The following is a 12,316-nucleotide window of genomic DNA, read 5'->3' on the forward strand; positions in this document are numbered from 1 at the left end:
CCAGGGACGGGGGAGCCTGGTGGGCTACCGTCTATGGGTGTCGCACAGAGTTGGACACGACTGAAGCGATTTAGCAGCAGCAGGGCACTTAAAAACCACTTTTGTGGCACTTAGCCTTTTCTGTCTTACAGCCATGAACTGAGTCTGATTTAATCTGAATTTTACCATATCCTTCACAATGAGAGACAATGTATATGCACTTCCTACATGTGAATGCACTCAACTAAATGAGTTGAAATTGAAACCATAAGAAAAGTACAAGAAATAAAGACATAAAGTGTCAGAGTGACTAAATTCATGAAGGAACAGGATTGGGGGGGCATCTTGAAGCAAGTGTTATTTTTATCACAGAAAAAGTTGCATTATTTGAAGTAGGGTTTCACACACAGGGCCACTCACCTTTTCTCAGATATACTGAATGCTGTCCATTTGTTTAACATCTTTTGTAGCTGGTAGAGTTGTATTCATCAGTAACATGTTATATAAAAAACAAAACTAAAATGTATTGATTGACACACACTATAGGGCACTTTACATACACAAATCTTGTGGATCCTCATAACCAATCTTTGAAATAGTACAGCTTTTATTAAATAAAACCCTATTTTATTAATGAAGAATGGAACCAGTTGTGCAAGTTTGCACAGCTGATAAGCAGGTGAGCCAAAACCTTGCCCCAGGTTGTTTGAATGAGTACCCTCTTTCTAAACCACTTACAGCCATGCTGTGTCCTTTAAGATCTATTTCTAATCTAAAGCTTTTCTTTCTATGAAACTTTTTTCAGCCTTCTTTTCTTCTTAGGCATAGTTATTTTGTGCTGTGTACTTTCTCTATTACAGGATTTGTTATCAGTTCAGTTCAATCGCTCAGTCATGTCCGACACTTTGCAACCCCATGAATCGCAGCACGCCAGGTCTCCCTATCCATCACCAACTCCTGGAGTTTACCCAAACTCATGTCCATCGAGTCGGTGATGCCATCCAGCCATCTCATCCTCTGTCGTACCCTTCTCTTCCTGCCTCCAATCCCTCCCAGCATCAGGGTCTTTTCCAGTGAGTCAACTCTTCACATGAGGTGGCCAAAGTATTGGAGTTTCAGCTTTAGCATCAGTCCTTCTAATGAACACCCAGGACTGATCTCCTTTAGAATGGACTGGTTGGATCTCCTTGCAGTCCAAGGGACTCTCAAGAGTCTTCTCCAACACCACACTTCAAAAGCATCAATTCTTCAGTGCTCAGCTTTCTTCACAGTCCAACTCTCACATCCATACATGACCACTGGAAAAACCATAGCCTTGACTAGATGGACCTTTGTCAGCAAAGTAACGTCTGCTTTTCTATATGCTATCTAGGTTGGTCATAACTTTTCTTCCAAGGAGTAAACATCTTTAATTTCATGGCTGCAATCACCATCTGCAGTGATTTTGGAGCCTCCCAAAATAAAGTCTGACACTGTTTCCAGTGTTTCTCCATCAATTTCCCATGAAGTGATGGGACCAGATGCCATAATCTTAGTTTTCTGAATGTTGAGCTTTAAGCCAGCTTTTTCACTCTCCTCTTTCACTTTCATCAAGAGGCTTTTTAGTTCCTCTTCACTTTCTGCCATAGGGGTGGTGTCATCTACATATCTGAAGTTATTGATATTCCTCCCAGCAATCTTGATTCCAGCTTGTGCTTCTTCCAGCCCAGTGTTTCTCATGATGTACTCTGCATATAAGTTAAATAAGCAGGGTGACAATATGCAGCCTTGACAAGGTATCATAATTCCCCGGAGAAGGAAATGGCAACCCATTCCCGTGTTCTTGCCTGGGAAATTATGGACAGAGGATCCTGGTGGGTTACAGTCATGGGGCTGCAAAGAGTCCATAGTGACTTAGGGACTAAATAGCAACAGCAGCATTATTATAATTATTTGTATCATTGTTTCCCTAAGGGACTGTGAGCTTTCCATGGCTGATGTGATGTTTTAGATACATCTGGCATCTGGCAGACAAAAACCTGGTAAAATTTTTATTGAAAAAATGCATCTGTATAGAGCAATGTTCATTCAACAAATACTGGTTGTATGGACCTGCTGCTGCTGCTGCTGCTAAGTCACTTCAGTCGTGACCGATTCTGTGCGACCCCATAGATGGAAGCCCACCAGGCTCCCCTGTCCCTGGGATTCTCCAGGCAAGAACACTGGAGTGGGTTGCCATTTCTTTCTCCAATGCATGAAAGTGAAAAGTGAAAGGGAAGTCACTCAGTCGTGTTCGACTCTTAGCGACCCCGTGGACTACAGTCTACTAGGCTCCTCTATCCATGGGATTTTCCAGGCAAGAGTACTGGAATGGGGTGCCATTGCCTTCTTCACTGTATGGACCTAGAGACTGTCATAGAGAGTGAAGTAAGTCAGAAAGAGAAAAGCAAATATCGTTACAGTTCATTTCAGTTCAGTCGCTTAGTCGTGTCCGACTCTTTGCGACCCCATGAATTGCAGCACGCCAGGCCTCCCTGTCCGTCACCAACTCCCGGAGTTCACTCAAACTCACGTCCATTGAGTCGGTGATGCCATCCATCCATCTCATCCTCTGTCGTCCCCTTCTCCTCCTGCCCCCAATCCTTCCCAGCATCAGAGTCTTTTCCAATGAGTCAACTCTTCACATGAGGTGGCCAAAGTTTTGGAGTTTCAGCTTCAGCATCAGTACTTCCAAAGAACACCCAGGACTGATCTCCTTTAGAATGGACTGGTTGGATCTCCTTGCAGTCCAAGGGACTCTCAAGAGTCTTCTCCAACACCACACTTCAAAAGCATCAATTCTTCGGCGCTCAGCTTTCTTCACAGTCCAACTCTCACATCCATGCATGACCACTGGAAAAACCATAGCCTTGACTAGATGGACCTTTGTTGGCAAAGTAATGTCTCTGCTTTTCAATATGCTATCTAGGTTGGTCATAGCTTTCCTTCCAAGGAGTAAGCGTCTTTTAATTTCATGGCTGCAGTCACCATCTGCAGTGATTTTGGAGCCTCCCAAAATAAAGTCTGACACTGTTCCCACTATTTCCCCATCTATTTCCCATGAAGTGATGGGACCAGATGCCATGATCTTCGTTGTCTGAATGTTGAGCTTTAAGCCAACTTTTTCACTCTCCTCTTTCACTTTCATCAAGAGGCTTTTTGGTTCCTCTTCACTTTCTGCCATAAGAGTGGTGTCATCCGCATATCTGTGGTTATTGATATTTCTCCCAGCAATCTTGATTCCAGCTTGTGCTTCTTCCAGCCCAGCATTTCTCATGATGTACTCTGCATATAAGTTAAATAAGCAGGGTGACAATATACAGCCTTGATGTACTCCTTTATTAGTGCATAAATATGGAATCTGAAAAAAATTGGTATAATTGATCTTATTTACAAAGCCAAAGTAGAGACACAGATTTAGAGAAAAAACCTATGGATACCAAGAGGAAAAGGGGGGTGGGTGGGATGAATTGGGAGATTCAGACTTGACATATGTACGTTATTGATACTATGTATAAAATAGATAACTAATGAGAACCTATTGAATAGCACAGGAAAGGCTACTGAGTGCTCTGTGGTGACCTAAATGGGAAGAAAAAAAAAAGGGAGATATATCTCATTCACTGATTTAACACTGTAGTTCAGTCAGTTCTGTTGCTCATTCGTGTCCAACTCTTTGTGACCCCACGGACTGCAGCACACCAGGCTTCCCAGTCCATCACCAACTCCCAGAGCCTACTCAAACTCATGTCCATTGAGTTGGTGATGCCATCCAACCACTTCATCCTCTGTTGTCCCCTTCTCCTCCTACCTTTAATCTTTCCCAGCATCAGGGTCTTTTCCAGTGGGTCAGTTCTTCACATCAGGTAGCCATGGTATTGGAGTTACAGCTTTACCTACAGTCCTTCCAAAGAATATTCAGACTGATTTCCTTTAGGATGGACTGGTTGGATCTCTTTACAGTCCAAGGGACTCTCAAGAGTCTTCTCCAGCACCACAGTTCAAAAGCATCAATTCTTCGGTGTTCAGCTTTCTTTATAGTCCAACTCTCACATCCATACATGAGTACTGGAAAAACTATAGCTTTGAGTAGACGGATGTTTGTTGGCACAATAATGTGTCTGCTTTTTAGCAACTATATTCAAATAAAAATTAAAAAAAATAGTACAAAAAGTTACTTGTAAAACAAAATAAGTATTGGTTGGGTGCCTCACTTGTGTAAAGTGTGCGGGAGATAGAGTTTAATAATTCTGCCTTTAGAGTGCCTATAAGATGAGGCAAAAACAATGCTGCTTTAGCTTTTTAATATTTCGTGCAATTAAACATCCATTGATCTTTGTCATTGCAAGGAGGGAAAAGAAAACAACCAGGGACAACCAGATGAGTACTAAGTGGGACATATGACAGAACAGTCTTGGTAATAGGTTCAGAAAAGAAGTTACTTAAGAAGAAAGTATTAACCAGCTTGCTACTAAAAAAAAAGTCCTGTACACATACTCTGCATCTTGATTTTTTTTAATGATTAAAGTATAGAGAAATCCTTCATTATTTTTATTAGTGACGCACTGATGCCAAATTTATTCAGAAGTACTTTTGCTAGGGCAAATGCTCTTTTTGATATATTGAGTTTTCAAGACAGTGTCCCCAATTCACACTTTCATCAGCAATTGATGAGGATGCCTATTTCCTATAAAATAGCCACCACTAGGTGTAAGGGAAGTTTTCCAGTAGTGGTTGAATACCATGTTTCATCAGTTGTCCATTTTAGTCTGAGCTGTTTGATTTCTTTTTTGTCTGTGCTGGGTCTCCGTTGCTGTGCACGGGCTTTCTCTCGTTGTGGGGGCTCCTCTTGTGGCAGAGCGCAGGCTTCAGTAGTTGTGGCCCATGGGTGTAGTTGCTTGGCAGCCTGTGGAATCTTCCTGGACCAGGAATTGAACCCATGTGCCCTGCACTGGCAGGCAGATCCTTATCCACTGTACCACCAGGGAAGTCCTCTTTCTCATTTCTTTGTGGGAATTGTATTTTGGTACTTTGTCTTACATTTTGCAAGTATTTTTCTCATTACTATTATTTTATCTTTATATATATATATATATATATAAATATAAACATATTTGACTTGCTAATGATTGTTTTTGCTACATACAAATTTTTTTTTTTTTTTTTCTGGTGAAGTTTCTGTCAAGTTTTTCCTCTTTATGGCTTCTGAATTTATTATCTTGCTGTTTTTTTTAAAGCAACTTCTTTTATTGTTCTGAATATTAAAGCCTCTGGTAGAGGTAATTAGTATATGATTACTATGCAGAAGAAACACATTAGCTTTTATTTTACATTTTAATTAAAACACTAATTATCTTTTTAGTCATTTTTTTTCAATGCCAAAGTAAGTTTATCAAATATACTTTTATGCCTAAAACAGTTTCTTATGGTCTCTGACAGTTTGCACTTTTCAGAAGGAAAGCTAATTTGTACCTTTTCTTCCCCAGTGGAGATTTATTCTTTCAGATGGTTTCAAAAATTTCTTCTTTATGATATGGTTTGGATTTAAAACACCATTCAGAAAAAGACAGTTGTGTCTTTTACATTTTCTTCACTTGGAAGTACCTTGTAGAATTCACTTATCTATTATTAACTCTTCGAGAAAAAGTAGTTTTTTTTTTTTTTTAATAGCTATATTTAGCAACAGGCTCTTGTAAATCTCAACGTTCTTTTTCAGTGTTCAGCAGGAGTTGATGGCAGGTTAGTGAAGGGTAAAAATCACCCCCAAAACAAAACCTTCTCTCCTTTTACCTAATAAAAGAGAAGTTAATCCAAATTTTGTATTCTGGGTTTAAGTATAAAATTCAGGAAAAGGTGGAAAATATAAAAATTAGAAGCAGGAAAGATTATATCTGTCTGGACAAATCAGTCTTTAAGGTCCAGCTTAACTACATTTCTTTTAAGGTGCCAGGATTTAAAGGGGGTTGTACTTTCATTATCTATTATCTATAATAATTCATTATCTGTTATCTATAGTATTTCTACTGTCTTTAGTGAACTTGATGTTCACCTGAAGTAAAGTCCCTGGAGACATGAGCTTGCTTGTGTGCGTGTTTTCCCCTTACCACTTCAGCTAAACTCTAGCCTCGGCCCCATAGTCAGGTCTCCATCTTCTGCTGGTATACAGAGGGTTCTTGTAGCTGCTGAGTGGAGAACCCTCAGTGTCTGTTTTCCCTCTCAGTGAACAGGGGTGCGTGTCCCTTCCTCTGTGTTGCCCTGGCACAGGAGCAGTTCTCGTCTAAGAAGCAGAGGCTGGAAGGGTTTGTTGACATGAGGAGTTTGAATTCCTAAAGTTGAAATGAATGTGGTGGTTGTAGGGACCAGAGAGGAGAGGAGTAAAGAAGGTGAACCACAAATTAGAGCTTGGCCAAGAAATACTATTCAGTCCTTGAAAAACAAACAAAATTTGACTTATGGGAATTATCAGCGTTGAAATTTGTATTTGTGTTCATGTGTAAAATCATATTTCATCTATTCTAATGTGCACATTTTCTTTTCATGTTTTTCTTAAAGGCTGCTCCCCACAGCTGACAGAATCTTAGTTCCTTGACCAGGAATTGAACCTGGGTCACAGCAGTGAAAGCACTGAGTCTTCACCCCTGGACTGCCAGCGAGCTCCCTTCTTTTCATATTTTAACATCTGCAAAGTTGGACCTCATTTTAAAATTAATGATTTGTCATAATTTAATTGGCCACATCTTTTTCTTAGCAGTACAAACGAAACTGTTATACAATCAAGGGCACCTTTAATCTGATGAAGTGGAATAGCTTTTGCTGTAAAGCTACATAAAAGTAGCTTACATGGCTTACATACAAGTTTGTGATCTTAGTCCTCAACTGTTAACATGCAGGAGCTAAGTTCTTCATGGTAAAATGTGTTTGGATTGCCAGTCTCTGCTTCTCATTTCACTTTCAATTTAATGACAGTTTAGAGCCTGAAAAGTGCAGTCCATGAGCTGTGGCCCAGGCTCACATCAAAGTGCATTTCACTGGCACACACACGAGTGGACTGAATAGAGGGCAGTATTAGGCCGTGTAATTGATGACGCCTGCCTGCTTTTTGGTCAGGATTCTTCAGAGCTTTGAAATTCTGGGTAGGTTCTGTGGACTATTAGGATTCCTAAGTATTATTTGAGCCATCAGCCGTATTTTGACCGTAAGTACTTGAAAACCCATCTCCTACTGCCACAGCAGTGACCATTCTCCAGGGAACACTTGCTGTTGCTTTTGGACAGTGGTATAGCTTCACATCCTTCACTTATGTTTTTCCTGAGTACTTTTTGCTAGAACCTGATTTGATCAAGCTTAAGAGCAGGACATTTAACACATTTTTGTTGTGTGCTCTGTGGAGTTTGCCAGGTTGTAAATGTTTTTTTGGGTAGCAGTCATTAACACAGCATATAGTGGCTCTCTTTCTGAAAAACATGGCATTTGTACTGGTGATATTCAAAAGATGAAATAAGAACTTCCCTGGTGGTCCAGTGGTTAAGATTCCATTCTCCCACTGCAGGGGGCTCAGGTTCGATCCCTGGTCAGGGAACTAGATCCCACATGCCACAGCTAGCACAGCCAAATGAATATTTAAAAAATAATGAAACAAATTGTGGTGGATCCTACCTGTGTCATATTTAATACATCAAATTAGAAACTTTGAGTGTATTCTTAAAATTGTTATGTTTGGGCGTATCTATGGTTTATTATTATTTTTGTCTGTGGACAAAAATCTTACTGTTTTGAGTTATGTTTTCCAGACCACAAGAAAGGTCTAGTCATAGGTTTATTAGCTTTTGGTATTTTTTCATCTTTTTATGAGTTTCTGTTATAATACCTATTTTCTGTGAATCATGATTTAATTTGTAAGGACTCTCTTTATATTGATATTTGGGATACTGATCACTTGTCATGCGCGAGTTACATATAGCTTCTCCCCAGCTACACAGCTGTCTTTTTGTGTATGGCATCTCTTATGTAGTTTGCTTTGCAGTAGTTTTTGTGGGCTGTTTAAAAACTAAGCATCTTTTTGTTCCTGCAGAAGGACCATGTCACTAGACTTTGGCAGTGTGGCCCTGCAGACACAAAATGAAGACGAAGAATTTGACAAAGAAGACTATGAAAGGGAGAAAGAGGTAAGTTACTCAGAAGAAAAATTCTAAGCCCAATCTTAAACAATTTTATATTCTAACCAAAATTGTATAATTTTGTGTCATTTCAAAGGATTTATAGTTCTTCTTTTCCCCTACCCTGAAACTTGATTGGCATTTTAAATGGTAGATGAGTGGAATGCTTCCTTTTTTTGAGACAAGAATAAAACACAACTGTGTATGATGCCATCAGTTAAATGGTTAGATTCTTTAAGATCTTTTCATTTAGGAGGTAGTGGTTGATCTTGGAGGCAGAGATATACTTGCATGGGCAAGTCAGCAAGGTATTCCACATCCTAAGTGGAGGCAGATGATAAACAAGTAATTTGTGTGAGTGATAATTTAGCACTGATAAATGATAGGGAAACAAAATATAGTGATATTAAGGCAGCCGTCTGGGAACCAGTTGGGAAGGTCCCTTGGAGGAGGAAATGTTTGAGCTGAGCCTTGAGTCATGAGATGAAGCAGAGATACTGAAGCCCAGAAGGAGTACTCTAGGCCAAGATACAAGTGTTAAGCCTGGAAATTGAGAAGAGAAACCTCCATATCTGTGAAATAGCCAGAAGGCTGTGGTGTTGGGATTGTGTGAGCAAGGGGTTAGTGGTGGAGGCAGGTGAAGAGGTGCCAGATCATGGGATGTCATGGGAAGATGTTTGTATTTTTTTCTAGCGGTAGTGGGAAGCCAGTGGAGGATTTTAAGCAGGGAAGTGATGTCTGATTATATATTTGAAAGATCTTTCTGAGTGCTGTGTTGGGCGAATAGATTTAAGGAGAAAAGGAGTAAGTGTGTTTATACTTGGCCCAGTAGTAATAGTAGCAGCCGGTGGGAATCAGTTTGATGGTTATGATTGTTTTTAGTTTGAGTCAGATTTCTTGATTGACTATAATAACAGGTTATTGTACTGAATGTTGATCTGACCCATTTTCTTTTTTTCTTTCAAGTGTTTTTTAAATTTTTTATTCATTATAGTTGACTTACAATGTTGTGTTAGTTTCAGGTGTACAGCAAAGTGATTTATTTATCTTTTTAGATACTTAGATTCTTTTTTAGATTCTTTTTCATTGTAGGTTATTATAAGATGTTAAATACAGTTCTCTGTTTTATACAAGAGGCCCCTGTTTGGTTATTGCTTTTACATATAGTAGTGTATATATGTTAATCCCAAACTCCTAATTTATTCCTCCTCACCTTTCCCCTTTGGTAAACATAAGTTTGTTTTCTATGTCTGTGGGTCTATTTCTATTTTGTAAATTCCTTTGTATCATTTTTTTAGCTTCTACATATAAGCGATATTATGTTTGTCTTTTACCATCTGACTTGCTTCACTTAGTATGATAATCTCTAGATCCATCCATGTTGCTGCAAATGGCATTATTTCATTCTTTTTTTGGCTAATATTCCATTGTGTATATATACCATTGTATAAATCTTCTTTAACCATTCATCTGTCAGTGGACACTTAGATTGCTTCCATGATATGACCCCTTTCCCAATATGTAAAATAATCATTTTTAGTAGTTACCATGGACCATTTGTATTAATCGGAAGCAATGAATGGGGTCAGTTGCCCACATGGCTGGCAATAGCATTAGGGTAGAGACAAAGCTGGCAGCTTGGTGGATTTTGTCTATAGATATGTGTTGTTTGTTTGCACAGTGTTTTTGAAAAATTGAATCTAAATTTAAAGATTGGAGAATTTCATGTAGCAGTCCAGAGTATCTGGCCTGTCTTGAAATAGGCCACATGTGGCCTGTTTCTGCACACAGTAGTAGGCGGGCTGGAGCTGAGCAGTGGCTCTCCCATTCCAGCCGGCCATGGTGCCCCCAACCCCCAAACAAAACAAAACAAAACAAAACATGAACTTGTGCCCTTGAACCCATTAGCTTCACTCTTGTAAATTCTCTGCTAAGTCGCCAAGGGCATTAGAGTTTGTGACCTTTGCCAGGGTTTCCAGATTTTGATAGGGGCCTTCACAACGATTGTTGTGGCAGAGATGGGGTTGAGGGTTTTCTGTTACTTTTTGAACTCACAGCATGAGGTTTTCATGACCTTGATGGCCTTGGTAGTTCACTGGAATTTAGCTACTGGGATTCTTGAGAGGATCAGTTTGAGTAATTATTATACTAGACTTTAAAGAAGAGAAAAAATAATCCTGACAGGTGATTTTTTTCATTGGAAATGGTGGGTAGGATATTAGAGAGAACTTACTGCCAGGTGTATTGTGTGGTGAAAGTTTTAAACGCAGTATTGATTAAGGAGACAGTTAATTCTAGATGATATAGAAGATAGCCATTGGGATCATTCTTTGATAGATTATGTGCTGGAGTAGGGAATTTCCAGAGGAAAAGGTGATCTTAAGAGGTTAAGTATTTGAGAGTAATTGTTTCTAGCACAGTAGAAGAAAATAGCTAGCTAACTTTGTAACATGATTACTATGGATAATAAATGTCATCCATATGTTAATGAATGTTAAATGTTATCCAAATGTTAATAAAAAGTGTTTCATATTTATTAATAAGTATTTTACCTTTTTAAAAAAACAGCTGCAAAGGAAGAAGAAAGGTTAGAATTTTAGCAAAAAATAAAATTTAGAATTTTTCTAAAAATTCAGCCATATATATATTTTGTCATCAGTTGGTCAGTTTCATCGCTCAGTCATGTCCAACTCTTTGTGACCCCATGGACTGCAGCACGCCAGGCTTCCCAGTCCATCACCAACTCCCAGAGCCTACTCAAACTCATGTCCATTGTGTCGGTGATGCCATCCAGCCATCTCATCCTCTGCCCTTCTCCTCCTACCTTCAATCTTTCCCAGTATCAGGGTCTTTTCCAATGAGTCAGTTCTTCGCATCAGGTGGTCAAAGTATTGAAGTTTCAGCTTTAGCATCAGTCCTTCCAGTGAATATTCAGGACTGATTTCCTTTAAGATGGACTGGTTGGATTTCCTTGCAGTCCAAGGGACTCTCAAGAGTCTTCTCCAACACCACAGTTCAAAAGCATCAATTCTTTGGCGCTCAGCTTTCTTTATAGTCCAACTCTCACATCCACACATGAGTACTGGGAAAACCGTAGCTTTGACTAGACGGACCTTTGTTGGTGAAGTAATGTTTCTGCTTTTTAATATGCCGTCTAGGTTTGTCATAGCTTTTCTTCCAAGAAGCAAGCGTCTTTTAATTTCATGGCTGCAATCATCATCTACAGTGATTTTGGAGCCCCCAAAGTCTGTTAGTGTTCCCATTGTTTCCCCATCTATTTGCCATGAAGTGATGGGACTGGATGTCATGATCTTCATTTTCTGAATGTTGAGTTTTAAGTCAGCTTTTTCACTTTCTTTTACTTTAATCAAGAATCTCTTTAGTTCTTCTTTGCTTTCTGCCATAAGGGTGGTGTCATGTGCGTATCTGCTGCTGCTGCTGCTGCTAAGTCGCTTCAGTCGTGTCCGACTTTGTGTGACCCCATAGATGGCAGCCCACCAGGCTCCCCCGTCCCTGGGATTCTCCAGGCAAGAACACTGGAGTGGGTTCTGCATATCTGAGGTTATTGATATTTCTCCTGGCAGTCTTGATTCCAGCTTTGTCATGGCGAGTTAAAAATAATAAATCACCTGATCAAACCTAAGTTCATTTTATACCAGAAACCTTTCTACCTCCTCAGTCTCCCTGACCCTACAAGTAGCAGAATAGTTTAAAGTCTTAAGAAGTTAAAAAAAGAGAATAATCTTTTCATGCCTGCCTGGTTGGGATTGCTTTGGGATTGCCAGGAAGATTAGAGTGTTAGCAGTGGGCTTCCCAGGGCTGCCTGCCAATGCAGGATATGCAGGTTTGATCCCTGGGTTAGGAAGATTCCCTGGAGAGGGAAATGGCAATCCACTCCAGTGTTCTTGCCTGGAAAATCCCATGGACAGAGGAGCCTGGCGGGCTACAGTCCATGAGGCTGCGAGGAGTCAGGCATGACTGAGCAGCACACACACATACACGGCTAATGCACAGTGCATTACAAACTGAATCACTTTGTATTCAGTTCATTTGTGTAGGGGGAATGCTTACATTCCTAAAGATGTCCCAGGCAGGCCATATCTGTCTCATGGGCTACTTTGCTAAGGACTTGTGAGATTTCCCTCTCTGTAAATGGCACAATA

General features: G+C 39.9%; 1 protein-coding gene across 8 annotated transcripts in view; it reads left to right on the forward strand.

Moving 5' to 3' along the window:
- Positions 1-12,316, forward strand: part of CEP152 (centrosomal protein 152) — a 101,838-nt gene that overhangs the window by 1,101 nt on the left and 88,421 nt on the right. For all 8 annotated transcript variants that reach the window (XM_027554060.1, XM_027554063.1, XM_027554062.1 and 5 more), the window contains exon 2: positions 8,069-8,162. In XM_027554060.1, coding sequence (XP_027409861.1) covers positions 8,076-8,162 — 87 coding nt within the window. In that variant the 5' untranslated portion in view covers positions 8,069-8,075. The remainder of the gene's footprint in view (positions 1-8,068; positions 8,163-12,316) is intronic.

The sequence above is a fragment of the Bos indicus x Bos taurus genome, chromosome 10, assembly GCF_003369695.1.
Source record: "Bos indicus x Bos taurus breed Angus x Brahman F1 hybrid chromosome 10, Bos_hybrid_MaternalHap_v2.0, whole genome shotgun sequence".
Taxonomy (NCBI): domain Eukaryota; kingdom Metazoa; phylum Chordata; class Mammalia; order Artiodactyla; family Bovidae; genus Bos; species Bos indicus x Bos taurus.